Genomic DNA, 22,754 nt, shown 5'->3' with positions numbered 1-22,754 from the left:
CAAGAGAAATATTATGACACCCAAACTACAGAATTATGACAAAACAGTAAATAGTGACCAATATCTCACTCTGATGGACAATAATTAGAAATAGTGTAACTCAATTTGCTCAAACACACAAAATGATAGCAAAAAGCCACCAAATGGCCTACTGTAATTACCAAAGGCCATAAATTATGAGTATGAAACACACTAAATAACATACCAAACTTTAATTTTGTTATTATAAGAAATATTAAAAACATCACCATCAAGGTCATCTTTTAATACAAATTGGCAGTTTAATTAGAAGTTCTCTTCGTATTTCATCACTATCTAAAGAGATCATTAAATCTAAATTCCATTTCTATTTGACCAAATCACTTTATATTTACAGACCTTCCTTGAACTTTCCCACCATTTAAAATGAAAAAGTCTTGCACATACTTTTTACCAGGCAGATAGACATAATGTGAGAACTAATGATCTAATTCTTCTAACATATTTCCAATTTTCACTCAAAAGTAATATAGGGTTTTCCAGTGTGTTACCAGGATAACACTGGAAAAGAAAAAATCATTTCGCATGAAGAGCAATTCTCAGGAACTAACATATTAGATAAATTTGTCTTCTACTTTTATATAAAGTAAAATAGGCATTTCTGGGAAGGCAGTCCTGAGATGATAAAGGATTTCACAAAAGATAACAAAAATGTACACAGAACTTTACAGCATCCTTAAATACTTTTTAGGACACTCTTAAGTATTTTTTGGAACACAGAGGGACATAGGTAATGTAAAACAAAAAAATTATGTTCAAAACCTGTGATCCTAACAAAAATGAAATTGTGCATTTAATTATAAGACACATAAGTATAAACAGCACCTACATTAAAGTTGGTTAACAGGATATATTTAATACATAATCAATTATTCTGAAAAGTTATGTTTTGGTACTAGTCATTTCAAAGATTAAAAAAAAATCAATGTAGTAATGATACTAACAACTATTATTTATTGATTTTATTTTTTAATTCTTTTTAGAGGAAGGTTCTCACTGTGTTGCCCAGGCTGGAGTATAGTGACTATTCACAGGTGTAATCACAGCATACTATAGCCCTGAACCCCTGGCCTTAAGCAAATACCCCATCTTGGCCTTCCAAGTAACTGGGATTATAAGTACATGCACTGCTCCTGGCTTGATTTTATTTTAAACAAAAACAAAAACATTATTTTTACCTCCGTGGTTTTCCCATAAGCCGCCTAATTTTTCCCCATTCTACTCTTGTTAACTTTCTTGTTTTCAAATTAGGAAAAGATTCCTTTAGACATACACAGAAGTCATTATCACCTTCAAAAAGCGGTCTGTAAAACAGAAATCGTATTTTAATGGTTACATACAATGTGCTGCTTTCTTAAAACACATAAAATCACAAAATGCAAAACTTTCATTTCTACCCCATATACATAAAAACTGGCACAAATTCAAAGTGCTAAAACTAAATCCTTGGCATTTGTGAAACATCTAATGTGTAAAAGTTGCTCAAGAAATATTATTTGTGTTGTGATTCTAAAAGACACTGATTTTTGTTCAATCTCTTATACAAATATATCCTTTGGGAGGCTATCCTGGCCCTGGCCTTATATCAGGTGAAGATAAACCAAGGCAGCTACAAAGTATCTTTGTCTCAAAGGAATACCATCACCAAGGAATCCTCTCTTGAATTAAACCAGTCTTGGGACACTGGAGGACTCTAGAGGGTTAGATTAGCTTGGGGGAATCCCAGAAGAACTCAGATCACACTGAGACACCCTGAAAACTCTCTTAAGCCTATGGACAAAAATAAAACAATTCTGTTCATGAGTCTGGGAAACCAGGAACCAGTGTTGGCAATGACACATCAATGCCTTGGGCTCACATATGAACATTCATGAGATTCACAAGCTCCAGAGTAGGCAACTGGTATAGAAAACAGAGAAGGGAAGTAAACATAAATATCCAGCAGAGCAAGCAGCAATGACTGGCATAGGAGGAAGGATTATAAATAAGAACTTTTCCTCAGTAAATTCCATTGTTGAATAACTGTATTTCAGTCAAATCTCATACTATGTTATACTTAAGCATATGTGTATACCTAACGTGCTTAAGTACCATATCCAAACTAGAAAGACGACCCTCCTAAAAATCTTAAGCCATTTTTACCATTAGTAATGGTTTCTCTATGATTATATCAACACTTAACATCTCAATTATAAAATGAATCTCATTCATTGCAAATAATGGCGTTTTAAGGTATCTCCACTCCATAGTCTTTAAAAATTATAACACAGAAATTATGCTCTTATCAATTCTTCACAAAAATGTATAGTTTTCTTCCCCAACAAGGATAATGGGGAAGAAAACTATAACAAATAGAATAGATCCAACTGGAATGTGGAATAGAAAAATGAATTCAGGGAAAAATAAGATCAAAAGAGACCTATAGAAAATGTTGTAGTTTAAAACACTTGAAAAACTTAAATATATGATTCAAGTAATATTCATAATATAAGCCATGATACATACTTATCTATATTTGAATAGAACCACTCGTATATACACCATTTATGTGCTTTAGGAAGCTTGAGCAGATTACGTAATCGAAAACCAATCTTCTGTGAAGCTTTCTTATCTGGTGTTGACATTGTTGCTGTAAATTTCTATACAATAAAAAAAAAAGAGAGATTAATTTATAGCTCCATTAAGTAAAAATGAACATTTATAACCCTGAATAAATTTGCAAAAGGTAAAGGTAAATTATGTTTAAGTACTCAAAAAGATTCACCAATATTCAACATGGAATTTTTGTTGCTGTTTTAAACACTCTGATTATTTTTTATTATTGCTGTTTTTTTTTTTTTTTTTGAGACAGAGTCTTGCTCTGTCGCCCAGGCTGTAGTGCAGTGGCATAATCTTGGCTCACTGCACCTCTGCCTCCTGGGTTCATGCAATTCTGCCTCAGTCTCCCGGGTAGCTGGGACTACAGGCGTGCACCACCACACCCAGCTAATTTTTGTATTTTTAGTAGAGACCGGGTTTCACCATGTTGGCCAGGCTGGTCTCGAACTCCTGATCTCAGGTAATCCGCCTGCCTCAGCTTCCCAAAGTGCTGGATTACAGGTGTGAGCCACAGCGCCCGGCTTAGATGGATACTTTTTTAATCTAGTAAAACATTTCTCTCCACTCCAACCCAAAAACCAGTATCATAATATTAAAAGACAATCAGAATGACAAATATTTCAACTACCACCACTAACCTAGTATGACAAAGATTTCAACTATGACTGCTATTTCATAACACTATTTTGAAGGAGTTGGCCAATCAGGTAAGAATAATAAAATTTAGAAAGAAGATAAAACCACCATTTCCTTGTAGGTGAAAACTCAAGAAAATCCACTGTAACAATTAAAAACAGTAAGAAAATTTAATGAAATGGGTAAATACAAAGTTGATATACAAAAACCACAATTCAAAAAAATCACTATCTTTTCTATATATAAATAATAACTGGACAGGTCATAAGAGTTTATATCCTGTTTATAATAGAGAAAAAAATTGACATAAACAAAAAAATATTAAATATGTAGAAATATACTTAAGACACATGCAAGACTGATATGGAAAAAAATGTTAAAGTCTGTGGAATACTAAGAACTAAGTGGAACTACAATCAGTTCTTAGGTAGTCTCAATGTTACCTATAGATATGTCATTTCTCATAAATTAATTTATAATATTAGTCCAACCCCAGGTGAACAGGCCATTTTTTTCCCTAGTCAAGTTGATTCTAAAGTCTACATGGAAAAATAAATGCACAAAAATATTTAGGAAAAAATCTTAGGCCAGGTGCGGTGGCTCACACCTGTAATCCCAGTACTTTGGGAGGCCGAGGCAGGTGAATCACAAGGTCAGGAGTTTGAGACAGCCTGGCCAATACAGTGAAACCCTATCTCTACTAAAAATACAAAAATTAGCCAGGCATGGTGGCTGTGCCTGTAGTCCCAGCTACTCGGGAGGCTGAGGCAGAAGAACAGCTTGAACCTGGGAGGCGGAGGTTGCAATGAGCAGAGATTACACCACTGCACTCCAGCCTGGGCGACAGAGTGAGACTCTGTGTCAAAAAAAAAAAAGGAAAAAAAATCTTAAAAAAAAATATGTGATAATATCTTAACAGGCATTAAAACATAGTATAAAGTCATGTTAAACCAATTTTGTGCATGTGTGTGTGTGTTTTGGTTTTGTTTGTTCTTTTGAGACAGGGTCTCTCTCTGTCACTTAGGCTGAAGCGCAGTGGTGCAAACATTGCTCACTACAGCCTTGACCTCCTAGGCTCAAGCCATCCTCCCACCTGAACCTCCCAAGTAGCTGGGACTGCAGGCATGCGTCACCACATTGGGCTAATTCATGTATTTTTTGTGGAGACGGGCTCTCGCTATGTTGCCAGGTTGGTCCCAAACTTCTGGGCTCAAGCAATCTTCCTGCCTCAGCCTCCCAAAGAGCTAGGATTACAGGTATGAGCTGCCATGTCCAACCAAAATAATTTGATACTAGCAAATACAGAGATGTGCTAGACATAGAGACAGAAAGCCTAGAAGTAATCCCAAATACTTATGCGAATTTAGCTTTGATGAAGGCAGCATTTTAAATCAATGTTCAAAAGATGGATTACCTAATAAATGTTACTAGGATAACTAAGTAGCCCTCTGGGGGGGGGAAAAAAAGCTAGGTTGCAGTCTTACTTCATCCCTTATTCCAAAATAAATTCCAGATGTACCGAAGATTTAAACCAAAAAAAAATGAAATAATACGAGAGAATTCTAAAACTATAAATTTTAGCATAGAAAAGGTCTTTCTGAGCATGACAAACTCAAAGCCATTAAAAGGTAAGAAAGTTATATTTGACCCTTAAAATATTTTAAAATCCCATGTCAAAAACGACAGAAAGAGTCAAAAGACAAACTATAAACTCTAAAAAAAATTACAGCCATTATAAACATCCAAAGGGCCAATATTTTTAATATATACAAAATTCTTATAAACTAGTAACAAAATGACCCACAATTCAATAGAAAAATGGGGAAAAGGCATAAACAGTTTACAGAAAAGGAAAGAAATCATTTTTAAACATATGAAAAGTGTCTCAACTTTGCTCTTAGATAAAATGCCAACTAAAACAAGTGATAGGCTATTTCTATATATCAGATTAGCAAAAATCTAGATGCTTGTTTCTGTACTGAGTTGGAGGCATTTGGAAAATAGGAACTCTAATATATATAAACCAGTATAATTTCTTTTTTTTAATTTTTTTTAATACAGCGTCTTGCTCTGTCACCTAGGCTGGAGCGTACTGACACGATCGCAGCTCACTGCAGCCTTCGCCTCCCAGGTTCAAACTATTCTCGTGCCTCAGCCTCCCAAGTAGCTGGGACTACAGGCACACGCCACCATGCCTGGCTAATTTTTCTGTTTTTAGTAGAGATGGGGTTTCGCCATATTGACCAGGCTGGTCTTGAACTCCTAATCTCAGGTCATCCACCCGCCTCGGGCTCCCAAAGTGCTGGTATTACAGGTGTGAGTCACTGTATACCGTCCCAATTCAATTTATTTGGAGAGTATTTGGTACGCTTTAAAAACTTTGAATGTACATATTCTATGATCCAGCAATTCCAAATTTTAGGCATCTGTCCTAGAAAAAAACTTGTAAATTTATGTAAACATGCTGAGGACGTTCACTGCAGCATTATTTGTCAAAGTAAAAATTTACAATTTAAATGCTCCCAAATGGGAGAATTTATAAATAATGATATAAAATTGATACTATTCAACAGTAAAAAGAAATGAAACACTGAATTCTATCTATCTATCTCAATCAATCAACATGGCCAGATCTCAACAAAAGACGGTGAAAAAACTACAGAATGACACATGGCACAATACCATGAAAATGATATTACAAATGTAATTTTTAGAATACATACATTTAGAAAAAGAAAAAATATATATACATTTAATAATATTATATATTTTCTATGAATACATTAAAAGTATATTTAAAAGGTCTCAAAAGGATAATCAAACTAATTATAGTGGCTACCACTGTATGAGGGAAGTACATATTGGGATGGTGAGTTAGGGTCAAAATTTAAAAATTTTTATTATAAACTTTGTATTTTGGAAAAGTTGTAGATTTACAGGCAAGTTGCAAAGATAGTGCATATTCCCATATGCCCTTCACCTAGCTTTCCCTAACATTAATATCTTAGAGTAACTTTGGTATATTTGTCAAAACTGGTGCAATACTATTAACTAAACTACAGGCTTTATTTGGATTTTACCAGTTTTTTCACTAACATCCTGTTTCTGTTCTAGAAACCAATTCAGGATATCACACTGCATTTAGAAAAATAACTTTGTTTTTCTTTTTCTTTGTTTTCCCTCAGTGACCATTCTCAGGAGAAAAAAAAAATTTAATGTAAAAAAAGAAAAAAGAAAAATTTTATAAGTGAGGAGATGTTTAGCATAAATAACCAAATTGCTATATTCTTATCACAAAAAGTGTTATTTCTTTCTACTACATTATTGACCCAGATTTTTAAATAGGGTGTACAGGGTATTAGCAGTTCATTGAATACAAAACTATATTAAGGACCCACTTGTTGGGTATGGGAAAATAGATTCACATTGTTAGAGGGAATCTTTTATTGATTGTTTGAGACAGGGTCTCACTCTGTCACCCAGGCTGGAGTACAGTGGCGCAATTTTAGCTCACTGCAGCTTCCACTTCCCAGATTCAAGCGATTCTCCTGTCTCAGCCTCCTGAGTAGCTGGGACTACAGGAGTATGCCACCACACCCAGCTAATTTTTGTATTTTTGGTAGAGACAGGGTTTCACCATGTTGCCCAGGCCGATCTGGAACTCCTGAGCTTAAGCCATCCACCTGCCTTAGCCTCCCAAAGTGCTACAGGCATGCACCACTGCACCAGACCAGAAACATAAGTTATTAAAACGGACAGGATCTCTGTTCTATTGCCCAGGCTGGACTGCAGTGGTCTGAACATAGCTCACTACAGCCTCAATCTCCTGGGCTCAAGTGATCCTCCCACTTTGGCCTCCCAAATAGCTGGTACCACAGGTGTGCTACCACCATGCCCGGCTAATTTCTTTTTTCAATTTTTTTGTAGAGACAGGGTGTCACTTTGTTGCCCAAGCTGGTCTCAAACTCCTGAGATCAAGCAATCCTCCCACCTTGGCCTCTCAAAATGAGCCACTGCGCCCAGCCAAACTGTATGCTTTAAATATACGATCTGTATATGTAAAGTCTATCTTAACAAAGCTGGGTTTTTTCTTTTTAAAGTAGGACTCTGGAGACAGGCTACCTGACTGTTACCAGTCTTTATTTCCTAGCTTTGAGTTCTTGAGTAAGATACTTATCTGTGTCTGTTTTCTTATCTACAAAACGGGAAATAATATAACAGTAACCTATTTCATAGTTGTTGTTGAAGATTAAATCAAAGTAATACCTATGAAGTGCTTAAAACAGGACTCAACACATAAGTAATTAGTAAAAGTTAGTTTTCATAATTTTTCAGCTCTGGATGGTGTTCTTTAAATAAACATATAGACAAAATGCAAGAGATTTAGAAGATATGACTAAGGAGGGTAAGGGAACAAGCCATGTCAGGTAAAGGAAGATGGAAAGAACTAAAGATGCTACAACTAGTAAAGAGAAAACTCAGAGGATATAAAAACTTTTCACATATTTGAAGAAGTCTCATATCACGTTTATCCTACATTATATTTGTTCTGTATTGCTCAGAATTCTCTCCATTGCTAAAAAGGGCTCTGTAAAATAGTCCCAGAAGGAGTGATGTGCTCAGGAAGGAAGGCAGTGGATAGAGTTGCAACAGGACAGTGTCACAGTCTTAAAGATCAGTTTTCTATATGCTTGTGAATCATCTAGATTATCTTAGTAACATAGCTATTCCAAAGTCTAGCTAACAAAATTGTTATTTAACTATTTCTTGTTCATTCAACCTTGTATACAACAGCTAACTTAGCCAAAAAATGCACATTGCATTTCAGTTTCAACAAGATCAAATTCCTATTATTTTAAAATTTATTTTAGTTAATCTATTTTTTGAGACAGACTCTTGTTCTGTCACCCATGCTGGAGTGTACAGCTGTGATCTCAGCTCACTGCAACCTCTGCCTCCCAGGTTCAAGTGAGGAGCTGGGATTATAGGTGTGTGCCACCATGCCCAACTAATTTTTGTATTTACTGTAGAGATGGCATTTTGCCACGTTGGCCAGACTGGTCTCAAACTCTTGACATCAAGTGATCTGCCTGCCTTGGCCTCCCAAAGTGCTGGGATTACAAGATCAAATTATTAGATGCTTATGTGCACTTGGCCTTGACAGCATTTTTTTTGAAGTTCAAGATACATTTTTGTTCATTCTACAGAACATGAACATATTTTCCTGTTTAAAATTATCACAAGGCATTTAAGAGTTTTTATTGGTAGGGTAGATTGCTGGTCATGCTTTTAATTTACTTAATGCTAAATCCTTGGGTCGAGTGCAGTGGCTCACACCTGTAATCCCAGCACTTTGGGAGGTTGAGGTGAGTGGATTGCTTGAGGTCAGGAGTTCGAGACCAGCCTGGCCAATGTGGCAAAAGCCTGTCTCTACTGAAAATACAAAAATTAGCCAGGTGTGGTGGTTCGTGCCTATAGTCCCAGCTACTCAGGAGGCTGAGGGACAAGAATCACTTCAGTATGGGAGGCAGAGATTGCAGTGAGCCAAGATCATGCCAATGCAGTCCCCTCCTCCACCCCCCCAAAAAAAACCTGGCTGGGCGCAGTGGCTCATGCCTGTAATCTCAGCACTTTGGGAGGCCGAGGCAGGCAGATCACCTGAGGTTGGGAGTTCAAGATCAGCCTGACCAACATGGAGAAATCTGTCTCTACTAAAAATACCAAATTAGCCAGGCATGGTGGCGCATGCCTGTAATCCCAGCTACTCAGGAGGCTAAGGCAGAAGAATTGCTTGAACCCAGGAGGCAGAGGTTGCAGTGAGCCGAGATCGCACCACTGCACTCCACCTGGGCAAGAAGAGCAAAACTCAGTTTCAAAAAAAAAAACTAATGCTAAATTCTTGGTTGAGACTACCACCTCTACCATCTATTACACTAGAAAATCTTGTTTTATAAGACTTTGGAAAATAATGAAAGAGAAACAGGGAACGATTATATCAGAAGTTATAAATTGGGTAAGACAAAAATTACATTACCCTTAAAGTTAATATTTCCTTATCCAATTTTAATTCCTTTGATTTTTACATGTCTAATTTTTTTTTTTTTTTGGAGACAGAGTCTTGCTCTGTTAACCAGGTTGGAGTGCAGTGGCATGATCTCAGTTCACTGCAATCTCCGCCTCCTGGGTTCAAACAGTTCTCATGCCTCAGCCTCCCAAGTAGCTGAGATTACAGGTGTGTGCCATCATGCCAGCTAGTTCTTTTGTATGTTTAGTAGAGACAGGGTTTTCTCATTGTGGCCAGGCTGGTCTTGAACTCCTGGCCTCAAGTGATGCGCTCACCTTGGCTTCCCAAAGTGCTGTGACTATAGTCATGAGCCACTGTGCCCAGTCCACTATGAGTTTTTAAATGCCAAAAATAAATAAGGAGATACGATTTCATGCTAAATATTTTCCTCCCGGCAGGGTGCAGTGGCTCACGACTGTAATCTCAGCACTTTGGGAGGCTGAGGCAGGCAGATCACTTGAGGTCAGGAGTTCAAGACCAGCCTGGCCAACATGGTGAAACCCCATCTTTACTAAAACATAAAAATCAGCTGGGCATGGTGGTGTGAGCCTGTAATCCCAGCTACTTGGGAAGCTGAGGCAGGAGAATCGCTTGAACCCAGGAGGCAGAGGTAGCAGTAAGCTGAGATCGCGCCACTGTACTCCAGCCTGGGCAACAGAGTGAGACTCATCTCTTGGATAAAGGAAATCTTCAACGTACTTGTCTTGGTGATCAAGTAAAACATTTCTTCCCCCTTATTTCAGTGCAAATCTAAAAATTGATTCCATGCTGTCAAATTCTTCCACTATCTCCATGCTTAAAAGAAAATTGTGTATTTGTAGGACTAATGAGCAGCTCTCTATCCTGTTTCAAAGTTGATCAAAAAAATAACGTTTTCTAGGTAACTAAAACAGGACCAGAGTAGCAGTATGAATTTAAAGAAAAGAATTTGTTACTAAAAATGTAACAGAAATATAAACTTTATTAGGTTGAGCATTTGCTTACTTCCTTTCCAATGAAACGAAATTTTAGCACACACATACCTGTGGAACCATTGCAACCCTCTGGTTTCTTTTAGGTGACCTTGTATTTATTTGCCTATCATCTTCATCAGAAAAAAGTCGACTTCGTTTTGAATTTCTGAAAGGCTATGATAGAAATGTTTCATTTAATGAAAAAGCTGAACCCTCCCATTTTTGTTCCAAAATACAATTCTATACTTGGAAAACTGAGCTAACTTTGGATTATCAGCAGTATGGAAGAATAAAGTATGGGCAACACAAAGCACACAAAGCCAAATATAAATAACCTCAGATTTAGAAAGCAGTAAGATGTATTTATGCAAGTTGCTTATGAATGAAATACTTAGCTGATGAATAAAGTAAAACTTGAACCCCAAGTCTCCTTAGTACACTGGCAGCCTTGGACAGTGGTGATAGGAAAATAAGTTCCGGAAATTCCAGTTCAAATTATGTTGGTGCTTGGGTTAATACCAATCAGGCGTGTGACATATGTCTGCTGCATACGGCTGGGCTGGGCCAAAGATTCTAAACCACTCTAGAAGAGTAAGCTTAAATGTGTATACTATTATACTAGATCTGCTGTCAAAAATTGTTAACCAAATTTTCATTTGTAAATAAGAATACAAGATACACATGATAGATATCTGATAATTACCCATAGAATTAAAAAAATTGTTTAAGTACCAAAGTACATCATATACTTAAGGATCTGTAATAGGAAAAATTTTACAGTTCACCCTAGATTCAGAGGTTTCATTAATAGAGAGAAAAAGAAATAATATTGCAATAAGACCTACACCCTTTTCAAAGCCTTCTCCCACTCCTCATGGCTATTTGGAAGAGAAACATATGCAGAGGGCCAACAACATATGGGCAACATCCACTCAGGTCTACGAACCCTTGAAATTAAACCCACTCTGGCTGGGCACAGTGGTTCATGCCTATAATCCCAGCACTTCGGAAGGCCGAGGCAGTAGGATCACTTGAGCCCAGGAGCTGGAAACCAGCCTGGGCAACACAAGGAGACCCCATCTCTACAAAAAGAAATTTTTTTTTAATTAGCTGGGCATGGTGGCACACACCTGTAGTCCCAGCTACTTGGGAGGCTGAGCGGGGAGCATCGCTTGGGCCTGGGAGTTCCTGACCAGCCTGGGCAACAGAGCGAGACCTCGTCTCAAAAAAAAGAAAAACAAAAAGAAATTAAACCCACTCAGAGTCTTGATACTCTATAGTCCTGACAGGAAGTCCATTCTACACTGCCCCCCTTCCCTGACCACAAGCAGAGGAGGAAGGGAATGAAGATGATGGAATTGACATGTGAGGAAAGCCCCTCACATTCACTGTGGCCAGCTGCCCAGGCTACTGCGACTGCTGCTGTCTATCCCAACTCCAGGATTGTTTCAAGACAGACCCTTAAAACCTCCTAGCTACCTGGCAGGGCAGGAGAGAAACAGAGTTCCTAAAATCGTTAGTCATGTCAATTATATGCTCATCTCTACTTCCCATCTCTAAATGCACTTACCTTTGAGTTACACAATGATTTTTTTTGATTTTGGCTATACAAGATTTTAATACCTTACCACTTATATATATATATATATATATACACATACATATTTTTGCAGGTATTGAATGAAGCCATGTAAAATTTTTTGCATATCTGATAAAATTTTAAGTTGTAGTTTTTTGTTTTTCCTATTTAAAGAAACTATTACACAATTACTGAACAAATGCTTAATGATGACCAGATCATCATTGGGTACAAATTAATTTATCTAAATAAGATCAAACAGTGCTTAATGACACTTGAGGTTGGGAAAAAAACTTGTAAATTTTTTACTGTGCTGCAAGAATTTACACATGACAATAATACAGACAACTTAGCTATAATTATTCTAAAATGTAAGAAAAACTCACTCCTTACCATTTCCACAGCAGGGCTTGTATTCCTGCCTTTCCAAACAGGTGTTTTCTGTAAAGAACTGTACTTTTCATTCCATGTGTTAGATAAGCTTCCCTCTGTAATAAATAATTAATACTAATAAAATTTTGGCTTATTTCAAAGGATTTCATACCATGAATACCCCCTTTTTCATAACAGCCATATATCTAAAATATTTACCAATATGGAAAAAATATACTTACTATAATAATTTATTATAAATGAAAAAGCTCTTCTGTATTTTTCTGTCAAATTCTCTAAATAATTTGATAAAGCAATGCATCTTGAAAGTATTAAATGTCCATACTGAAACATGTGCTTCTTTTTCTTTCTTTTTGGATTTTTAATAATTTCTCCATTCCAACTTGCCAAGAACTATATCATAAATTTTGGTACAATTCTGAAAGCCGGGGAATCAAAAATGGAAAAAGCCCTCTCTAACCTTGAATTTACGGCACATTTCTTTTTTTATTTTTTCTTTGTGTATGAGACAGTACTTGCTCCATCGCCCAGGTTGGGGTGCAGTGGCACAATCTTGGCTGACGCAACCTCTGCCTCCTGGGTTCAAGTGGTTCTCTTGCCTCAGCCTCCCCAGTAGTGGGATTACAGGTGTGTGCCAAAACACCTAGCTAATTTTTGTGTTTTTAGTAGAGACAGGGTTTCTCCATGTTGGCCAGGCTGGTCTCAAACTCCTGACTTTAGGTGATCCACCCGCTTCGGCCTCTCGAAGTGTTGAGATTACAGGCATGAGCCACCACGCCAGACTGTATTTAGAGCATATTTCTAAATGTTTTCTGCTTTAATATGTGAATCACTTGATATATAAGGAAATTAGGCCAGGTGCAATGGCTCATGCCTATAATTCCAGGACTTTGGGAGGCCGAGGCGGGTGGATCATTTGAGGCCATGAGTTTGAGATCAACCTGGCCAACATGGTGAAACCCCACCTCTACAAAAAATACAAAAATTAGCCGGGCATAGTGGTGCACCACTGTAGTCCCAGCTATTCAGGAGGCTAAGGCAGAGAATCGCTGGAACCTGGGAGGTGAACGTCGAAGCGAGCCAGGGTCGAAGCAAGCTGAGACAACACCACTGCACTTGTCTGCGCAACACGGCGAGTCTCTGTCCCCTCACGAAAAATGAAAAAGTAAATCAGCGTGGTTATTTCATTTTCCTTAATTCAGAGAAATGTCTTCAGAGTTGTACATAACCAGAAAAAAGTTGTATCAAATAGACATTATGATTACACACATTATGATTAGACATATTGTGAAAATAAAGAGGGGTGAGTTTAATTTTTGTAAAAAAGATGTTTATATAGAGGCATAGAAAACTAGGATGAATATACAAGATGGTTATTTTTATTTTCTTCTAGTGGCTCATCAGCATTTTCTCATTTTTTCCGTAAGAAATACATAATACTTATATAAATGTTTTTATAAAGATGAATGAGTGCCGGGTATGGTGGCTCACACCTGTAATCCCAGCACGTTGGGAGGCCAAAGTGGGAGGATCACCTGAGGTCAGGAGTTCAAGACCAGGCTGGCCAACATGACGAAATCCCATCTCTACTAAAAATACAAAAATTAGCCAGGTGTGGTGATGCATGCCTGCAGTCCCAGCTACTCAGGAGGCTGAGGCACAAGACTCACTTGACCCGAGCCGAGATATTGTGCCACTGCACTCCAGCCTGGGCAACAAAGCAAGACTCAGTCTCCAAAAAAAAAAAAAAAAAAAGGGGAGAGAGAAATGAGTTTAATATTGGGAGAAAAAGAATAATGGAATAATTTTTAAGAATCGCAAAAGAACAGAAGTGGGATGGAGTTGATCCTGCTAGGCAAAGAAATTGGGGTGTTCTGGAAGACAAGTGGTCTCCTCAAGCTAGAAGGATTTAATTTGGTAAATCACCAATCCAAAGAACAATATAGTAGCTTTAAAAACTAAAAGCACTAATGAACCTTTGAGAATATTTAACTTGGTTCCAAATTTATTGACCTACTAGAATCTTAATCAAGAGGTAAAATTTTAAAGGAACTATGTTAAAAGGGTTAGTCTAATGTACCTGCCAAAAGAAATAGTGAGACCAAGGAACATGTCAAACTTTTTCTTAGAATGAGAAAAGTACTATCATTCTTTTATTTCAGGGCATTATTACTTAGAAAGCAAGATTTTTTTTTTTTTTAAATTTGAGACAGAGTCTCACTCTGTCACCCAGACTGGAGTGCAATGGCGCAATCTCGGCTTACAACAACCTCTGCCTCCCAGGTTCAAGCAATTCTCCTGCCTCAGCCTCTCAAGTAGCTGGGATTACAGGTGTCTGCCACCACTCCCGGCTAATTTTGTATTTTTAGTAGAGACGGCATTTCACTATGTTAGCCAGGCTGGTTTCGAACTCCTGAATTCAAGTGGTCCACCTGCCTCATGAGGCCTCCCAAAGTGCTGGGATTACAGGCATGAGCCACCGTGCCCGGTGAAAGCAAGACTCTTAAAAATAAGCTATTACAGGCCAGATGTGGTGGCTCAGGCCTATAATCCCAGCACTTTGCAAAGCTAAGGCAGCAGGATCCCTTGAGTCCAGGAGTTTGAGACCAGCCTGGGCAACAAAGTGAGGCCTCCTCGCTACAAAAAATAAAGAAATTAGCTGGGCATGGTGGCATTTGCCTGTGGTCCCAGCTACACAGGAGGCTGAGGCAAGAGAATCACTTGAGCCCAGGAGGTCAAGGCTGCAGTGAACTGTAGTCACGTCATCGCACTCTAGCCTGTGTGACAGAGCGAGACCCTGTCTCAAAAAATAAATAAACAAAAAATCTGCTGGGCACAGTGGCTCACGTCTGTAATCCCAACACTTTGGGAGGCCAATGTGGGCAGATCACTTGAGGCCAGGAGTTTGAGGCCAGTCTGGCCAACATGGTGAAATCCCATCTCTACTAAAAACATAAAAATTAGCCAGGCATGGTGGCACATGCCTGTAATCCCAACTACTCAGGGGGCTGAGGCACGAGAATCACTTGAACCTGGGAGGCAGAGGTTGCAGTGAGCCAAGATTGCACCATTGTACTCCAGCCTGGGCAACAGAGAGACTATCTCAAAAACAAACAAACAAACAAACAATTATGCTAACATATAGCTCAGCACAGTTGTTTAACAAATGTTTTTAATCTAAATACGGAATGTTTAATTAGAAAAGTATTTAATCAATAATTTTAGAAATTTTTAAAAATAATTTCTAACAACTGAGGATCAATTCTCCTATAAAAGCATATTTATTTAAGGTTATCAGTGAAAACCAATACTGAAAAGCTACAATGAATCATAACTTAGAAGGAAAAGGGAAACACTATATCCAGATGAATTTAATGAATTAGACTTTTAGCTACGGTATACCTAAAAATGCGATACTTCTTACCTTTTAAACTGACAAGGGCTTTTGCTGAAGAACCTGAAATTAAAAATAAAACAAATCAGTAATTATTTCATAACCAAAGTAAGAGAAAAAGACTTTGGTTTGGGGGTAAAAGTGATCCATTTAGTTTTAGTAATACTGAGTTTGAAGAGATGGTGGAATGTGCAATTAGAAATATCTAGCATACCATTCAAACTATAAACCAGAACTCAGATAAAGAAAGAACTGGAGAGAGACATATGAGAGTCTTGCTGAAGTTGCGAGAACTGGAGACCATTCCAGGAGAAGGAAATGAAGAAGGAGAAGAAAGAGCAAGAGTGGGGACAGAGGTAATTTTGGATCCTCATCCAGGTGTGCTGTGGTGCTGGAAGAAAAGAGAAAGGGAACTGACATCTACTGAGGCAAAGACTGACGTGGTAATGGAATGGGAAAAACAGACAATGGAAATGATTCAAGGACTGTCATAGCAAGCGAAAGTCTAGAATGCAGGTATATGCAATACTTCAAGATTTAAGCTGGAAAAGGGAATACAGAACGGCCAAGAGGGGCTAAAGTTGGAGGGGTCCACTGGATAAAACAAACTCTACTGTACATTAGAGGCCAGGTGTGATGGCTAACAACTATAATCCCAGTGCTTTGGAAGACCAAGGTGGGAAGGATCGCCTGAGGCCAGGAGTCTGAGACCAGCCTGGGCAACATAGGGAGATCCTATCTCTAAAAAAAAATTTTAATTCACTAGGTATGGTGGCACGTGCCTCCAGTCTCAGCTACTCAGGAGGCTGATGTGAGAAGCTTGCTGGAGCCTGGGAGGTTGAGGCTGCAGTGAGCTGTGACCGCACCACTGCACTTCAGCCTGACAGACAGAGTAAGACTCCGCCTCAAAAAAATAAAAAAGAAATAAGAATAACAAGGAAGCTCCTCATACATGCAGAATCTAGACTCAATCTATATTATTAATAAACAACAGGGGATTCTGTTGCAGGTAACCCACTTTGAGAAACATCAGGCCACAGGTTCTGGTGTGAATGAATGATAGGATCTATGGGTAGGGAAAGTAGTAACCATTCACTCACTGAATATGTAGAGTGCTGATGGCATGCCAGTCCCTACCTGCTCTAGGCAATGGGAATACAACAGCAAGCAAAACAGTCAAAGTCCCTGCTCTCATGGAATGTACATTCTAGTGATGGGAGACAAACAAAAACAGCTATCGAGTCATGAAAAGTCAATAGAGAAAGAAGCTTTTTGAGAGCAAGAAAGCACTAAATTTAAAAATCTCAGAACTGGATGTATACATTGCAAAGTCCAAGTCATCTGAAAAATAATAATTAAGGATGATCTCAGGGGATTAAAAAAAAAAGAACATGAACTAGGAACAAAAATCAGAGAGGACAGATTAATCCTCTTTGCTATTTAACAAAAGCAGCCGTGATTTACATCTCCTATAAATGGGTAACAGACTTAAAATGAGAAGCAACAGATAAAGTATGGCAGTTATGAAACACTTCATTTCAGATCCTTAAACACTATGCATCTCTGATCACTAAACTTCAACTGATTTGTTCCTCCACAGGTCAGTATAAGAGACCTGTAAAACAGACACCTATTAGCATTAAAGACACTTATTTTCACTCTACTCTCTTGCCTAGATGTGAAGAATAGTTAACAGGACACCATAACAGCTTCCGTATGGCAAATGAAGCTTAACGACAAAAGGCAGTAAAGTCATGGGGGTGAATGACATAAAATCTCGCTAAAAAGTCTCAAACAATGCAACACAACTGTAAAGCAGCAACAGTAGATAATACACACATCTGTTTACCAACAGATATGTAGTGCATTTGAGAAAAAGTAGTAACCATTCACTCACTGAATATGTAGAGTGCTGATGGCATGCCAGTCCCTACCTGCTCTAGGCAATGGGAATACAACAGCAAGCAAAACAGTCAAAGTCCCTGCTCTCATGGAATGTACATTCTAGTGATGGGAGACAAACAAAAACAGCTATCGAGTCATGATAAGCACTCTGGAAAAAATAAAGCAGAAGAATATGCAGGGTTGGAATGGGGGGGAAGGAAAACTATTTGTATATAAGGTGTTCATGATTAGCTTCTATGAAAGGTGATGTTTAAGCAGAGAGCTGAAGAGGTATAGGCCACAAGAATATCCATTCCTGCTCCATGAAGGCAGGAACCGTATCCTGGGGATTCTGACCAATCACCTTGAACCTTTTTTCCTTTTCCTTTTTTTTGTTTTTGAGATGGAGTCTCACTCTGTCACCCAGGTTGGAGTGCGGTGGCGTAATCTCAGCTCACTGCAACCTCCACTTCCCAGGTTCAAGCAATTCTCCCTGCCTCAGTCTTCCAGGTAGCTAGGATTACAGGTGCATGCCACCATATGCAGCTAATTTTTGTATATTTAGTAGAGAAAGGGTTTCGCCATGTTGGCCAGGCTGGTCTCGAACTCCTGACCTCAGGTGATCCACCCAGCTTGGCCTCCCAAAGTGCTGGGATTACAGGCGGGAGCCACCGCAACCGGCCCTTTTTTCCTTTTTCTAGATGCAGGATAGCATAGTGGTTAAGAAAACAGGTTCTAGATTGAGACTAGCTATGTTTGAATCTTGGTCCTGACACTTTCTTGCATGTTACCTTAAGCAAGTTACTTTGCCTCTCTGTGCTATTGTTTCTTCATGTGTAAAATGAAGATTAAATGAGTTAATACGTGTAAAAGTGCATAGAACAACTAATATATTACAGTTAATTTTGATATAATGCCGTATTATTTTAAGCAATCAAAAAATAGGTTAAGAACATGGATTTTTCAGTCAGGTGAATCTGATTAAATTAGAATCTTGCTCTAACAAGGTGTTCATTAATCCAAAGATTCTACCCTTCGTAGTTCATAAGCATGATGATTGGGTTTTCATACTCATGTGTGAGATGTGTCTCTCAAACTTTGTGAAAAGTCAGCACATGACCCATCTGATGTGGAAAAAACATTTCATTGAATGCCTACCATAAGCACTGTTAGGGGCTAGGGTTACCCCAAAGAACAAGACAAACAAAGCCTCTGCTCTCAGGAAGCTTAAACTCTAGTAGAAAGACATATATATAATAAACAAGTACATAATAATTATAGTTCATGAAAAAGGAAACAAACAGGGTGATATTGGTGGGGAGGGGGGAATTACTCTAAGTACGAACTAATTTACTTTTTTTTTTTTTTTGAGACGGAGTCTCGCTCTGTCGCCCAGGCTGCAGTGCGGTGGCGCAATCTCCACTCACTGCAAGCTCTGCCTCCCGAGTTCACGCCATTCTCCTGCCTCAGCCTCCCATGTGGCTGGGACTACAGACGCCCGCCACCGCGCCCGGCTAATTTTTGTATTTTTAGTAGAGACGGGGTTTCACTGTGTTAGTCAGGATGGTCTCGATCTCCTGACCTCGTGATCCGCCCATCTCGGCCTCCCAAAGTGCTGGGATTACAGGCGTGAGCCATCGCGCCCGGCCTACTTTACTTTTGAGTACAAATGGTTTCTCTGAGGAGGTAACATCTAAAAAACTAGCTGTGACAGAGGAGGAAATCAAAGCTATGAGTCTGGGCAGAACAAACAGGTTAAGTATTAAGAAGGGAGGAGGGGTGACTGTGCTTGCATAGGGAAGAATGGTATGAAAGGTCAGAGGTAAGCCAGGTGTTATGCATGGAACTGGGAATGCAATTAGGGAGACAGAAACAATACCTGCTCTGATGGGGCTACTAACCAATCACATAAACAAATACAAAACTGCAACTGTTAATAGCTGTCACTAGGAAGTTACATAGCAATACAAAAAGATTTAAAGAAAATGGGCCCTGGCCTGGCACAGTGGCTCACACCTGTAATCCCAGCACTTTGTGGGGGCCAAATGACTTGAGGTCAAGAGTTCGAGACCAGTCAGGTTCCACTAAAAATACAAAAATTAGCCGGGCTTGGTGGTACACACCTGTAATCACAGCTACTCAGGAGGCTGAGGCAGGAGAATCGCTTGAACTCTGGAGGTGGAGGTTGCAGTGAGCCAAGACTGCACCGCTGCACTCCAGCCTGGGTGACAGAGCAAGATTCCATCTTTAAAAAAAAATTAAAGAAGATAGGCCCTGCATGGTGGCTGAAGCCTGTAATCCCAGCACTTTGAAAGGCTAAGGCAGGAGGATAGTTGAGGCCAGGAGTTTGAGACCAGTCTGAGCAACATAGGGAGACCTCCTCTCCACAAAAAATAGAAAAACAAAAACAAAAACCTTGTTGGGAATGGTGGTACATGCCTGTGGTCCCAGCTACTGGGAAGACTGATGCCGGAGGATCTCCTAAGCCCAGAAGATCAAGGCTGCAGTGAGCCATGATCATGCCTCTGCACTCAAGTCTACACAACAGACAGAGACCCTGTCTCTTTAAAAAACAAAAAACAGATTTAAAGAAGACATAATTTAGTCAGGGAGGATGGGAAATGGCTCTCTGAAGAAGCATAAAAGGGGATCTAAAAGATAATTACAAGTTAACTGAAAGTAAGGGGGGTGTGAGGGGTTAGCATTCCAGGTTGAGAGAACAGCATGTGCAAAGACCCTGGAGAAAAGGGGAGACTGGTGAGTATAGGGAATGAAAAAGGTCCAATTTAACCCAAAGGGACAGAATGAGGGGACAAGTGGTACGACATAAAGCCAGACCACAAAGGGTCTTACAGCTACTGAAGGGTTTCTAACAGGAGGATGTCATATATTCATTTTGAAAGGATCCCACTCGCTTTCTGTTTGTGGGAAGGGGGCTGAATTAATGAGAGGCTGAGGTAATTGGTAAAGAGAAGAAATAGTGACAGTTTGGGCTATGGTGATGGTAGGAAATGGGTAGAATTGATAGATATTTAGAAGGTAAAATGTACAGACTTAGTAAAGGCTTAAATAGGGGAAGTGAAAGAGAGGAAAGTGGCCGGGGGCGTGGTGGCTCACACCTGTAATCCCAGCACTTTGGGAGGCTGAGGCGGGCGGATCACCTGAAGTCAGGAGTTCAAGACCAGCCTAGCCATGGTGAAACCCCGCCTCTACTAACAATACAAAAATTAGCCAGGTGTGGTGGTGGGCGCCTGTAAACTCAGCTACCCAGGAGGCTGAGGCAGGAGAATTGATAGAACCCGGGAGGCAAAGGCTGCAGTGAGCTGAGATCACACCACTGCACTCCAGCCTAGGTGACAGAGCAAGACCCTGTCTCACGAAAAAAAGAAAAAAGAAAAGAAAAGAGAGAGAGGGAAGTGCCAAAGAAAATCTCTAGGTTTCTGCCCTGCCAGCTGAATGCACAGTGGAATCATTCGAATCACTAGAAGTATCTGTCATGGGGTAAGACTGAAGTGGATTTTAAACTCGTGCAGTACGAGGGGCCTTTGAAGCATCTAAGAAGAAATGTGAAATAGGCAAGAGATATCAAGAAAGGGAGCTCAGGAAAGATCTGGGCTGAAGATAGCCTTAGTTTCCTCATATAAAATGTGAGTACTTACGTCAATTGAAATGAAGAATAAATGAGCAAATACATATAATATCCTTTGCATGGCATCTGGTTCATAGTAAATACTCAATAAATGGTAGCTTTGATTATTGATAATGTTATATCGACTGCTGAATAATATATTAGCTAGACTCCTTGACTAAATGTGGCCAAAAAACATACTGTTATTTCCAGTATCAAATTGAAATCGCTTTTCCTTTTCAAGACCCTGCTCCAGTTTCATTAATAATACCTGTTACTTTGCATTAATTCCATATAAATTAAGTATTTATGTATACTTGATTTGTGGCATTTTATAACAAAGAAAGAAAATCCCTGGTTTCAACAAAGCTGAAGTCTGGTGAAACAAGACATACACACAAATACACACCAATGTACCAGAGATGTCACAAAGTAATATAAATGATTAGGTTATATTAATTTGAAAGTGGTGCTGGAATTTGAACCCTAATATAAATCCCAAGTCCCTACAAAGAACCACAGTAAATTCTCAATAAATGTTGGATGATATGAAGCAAATATTCCCAATGGCAGTTGTAAGAAAACCACTTAAAACGCCTCTCATTACAAAAGAATGACTGCAGTAACCAAAATAGGAGCTCTAATGATTGTGACATCCAAGAGGTGATAAGACATCTTTATGATAAAGATACCAAGGATGACGAAAAACATTTTCGGATGACAAGTACACTGTGCTTAGTAGGTCCACACTCATTTGGGAGCATTCAAAGTCACAATCAAGGCCAGCCGCGGTGGCTCATACCTGTAACCCCAGCACATTAGAAGGCTGAGGCGGGCGGATCACCTGAGGTCAGGAGTTCGAGACCAGCCTGACCAACATGTAGAAACCCCGTCTCTACTAAAAATACAAAAAAATCAGGCGGGCGTGGTGGCTCATGCCTGTAACCCCAGCTACTCGGGAGGCTGAGGTAGGAGAATCGCTTGAACCCAGGAGGCAGAGGTTTCAGTGAGCCGAGATAGCGCCATTGAACCCCAGCCTGGGCAATAAGAGTGAAACTCCATCTCAAAATAAATAAATAAATAAATAAAATAAATCACAATCAATTGTATTCTACAAATAAACAATACAACTCATGACTGGTCAATAGCTGTTCCCTATCCAATACAGTGGCTACTAGCTACATGTGACTATATAAATAAAATTCAAAATTCAGTTCCTCCATCACTCTAGCCACATTTGAAATGTCCCGTATGGCTAGTAGCTTGGCTACCCTATTGGACATCACAAAAGAGAACAGTTCCATCACGGACAAAGTTCCTTTGGTACTTAGTGCTGCTCTCTATCAAATTTAAAACACAACACTTTCAATACGACTTTTCACCAGCTTGGCAACTTGAACTTTTATTTTAACTTTATAACTTATTAAGAATACATGACCTCACAAAGAAAATGTAATCGGTATGTTGAGTTCTCTTTTTCAAAGTCCATTTGCCTTGTGCATAGATAGATTCAATAGTGATTGAGCCTTTCACAAATATGTATAAACTGAATAGTGAATGTGGATTCAGGACTTTTTTGTAATTAA

The 22,754-nt window shown here is 39.0% G+C and overlaps 1 protein-coding gene and 1 non-coding gene across 4 annotated transcripts in view; one reads left to right on the top strand and one right to left on the bottom strand.

The window, feature by feature from the left end:
* Positions 1–22,754, bottom strand: part of LIN9 (lin-9 DREAM MuvB core complex component) — an 86,652-nt gene that overhangs the window by 62,423 nt on the left and 1,475 nt on the right. For 2 of the 3 annotated variants that reach the window (XM_073011474.1, XM_007988266.3), the window contains exons 2-6: positions 15,687–15,719; positions 12,263–12,357; positions 10,360–10,464; positions 2,545–2,678; positions 1,218–1,343 (exon numbers count right to left, since the gene is read on the bottom strand). In XM_073011474.1, coding sequence (XP_072867575.1) covers positions 1,218–1,343; positions 2,545–2,678; positions 10,360–10,464; positions 12,263–12,265 — 368 coding nt within the window. In that variant the 5' untranslated portion in view covers positions 12,266–12,357; positions 15,687–15,719. The remainder of the gene's footprint in view (positions 1–1,217; positions 1,344–2,544; positions 2,679–10,359; positions 10,465–12,262; positions 12,358–15,686; positions 15,720–22,754) is intronic. The other variant, XM_007988267.3, reaches the window with a different exon arrangement.
* LOC119619880 (small nucleolar RNA U13) lies at positions 18,571–18,670 on the top strand. Its single transcript, XR_005236321.1, has one exon. It is a non-coding gene; the product is annotated as a small nucleolar RNA U13 (small nucleolar RNA).

This window comes from Chlorocebus sabaeus, chromosome 25 (assembly GCF_047675955.1).
Source record: "Chlorocebus sabaeus isolate Y175 chromosome 25, mChlSab1.0.hap1, whole genome shotgun sequence".
NCBI lineage: Eukaryota > Metazoa > Chordata > Mammalia > Primates > Cercopithecidae > Chlorocebus > Chlorocebus sabaeus.
The sequence above is the reverse complement of the archived record's forward strand: the minus strand, read 5'-3'. Positions and strand labels throughout refer to the sequence as shown.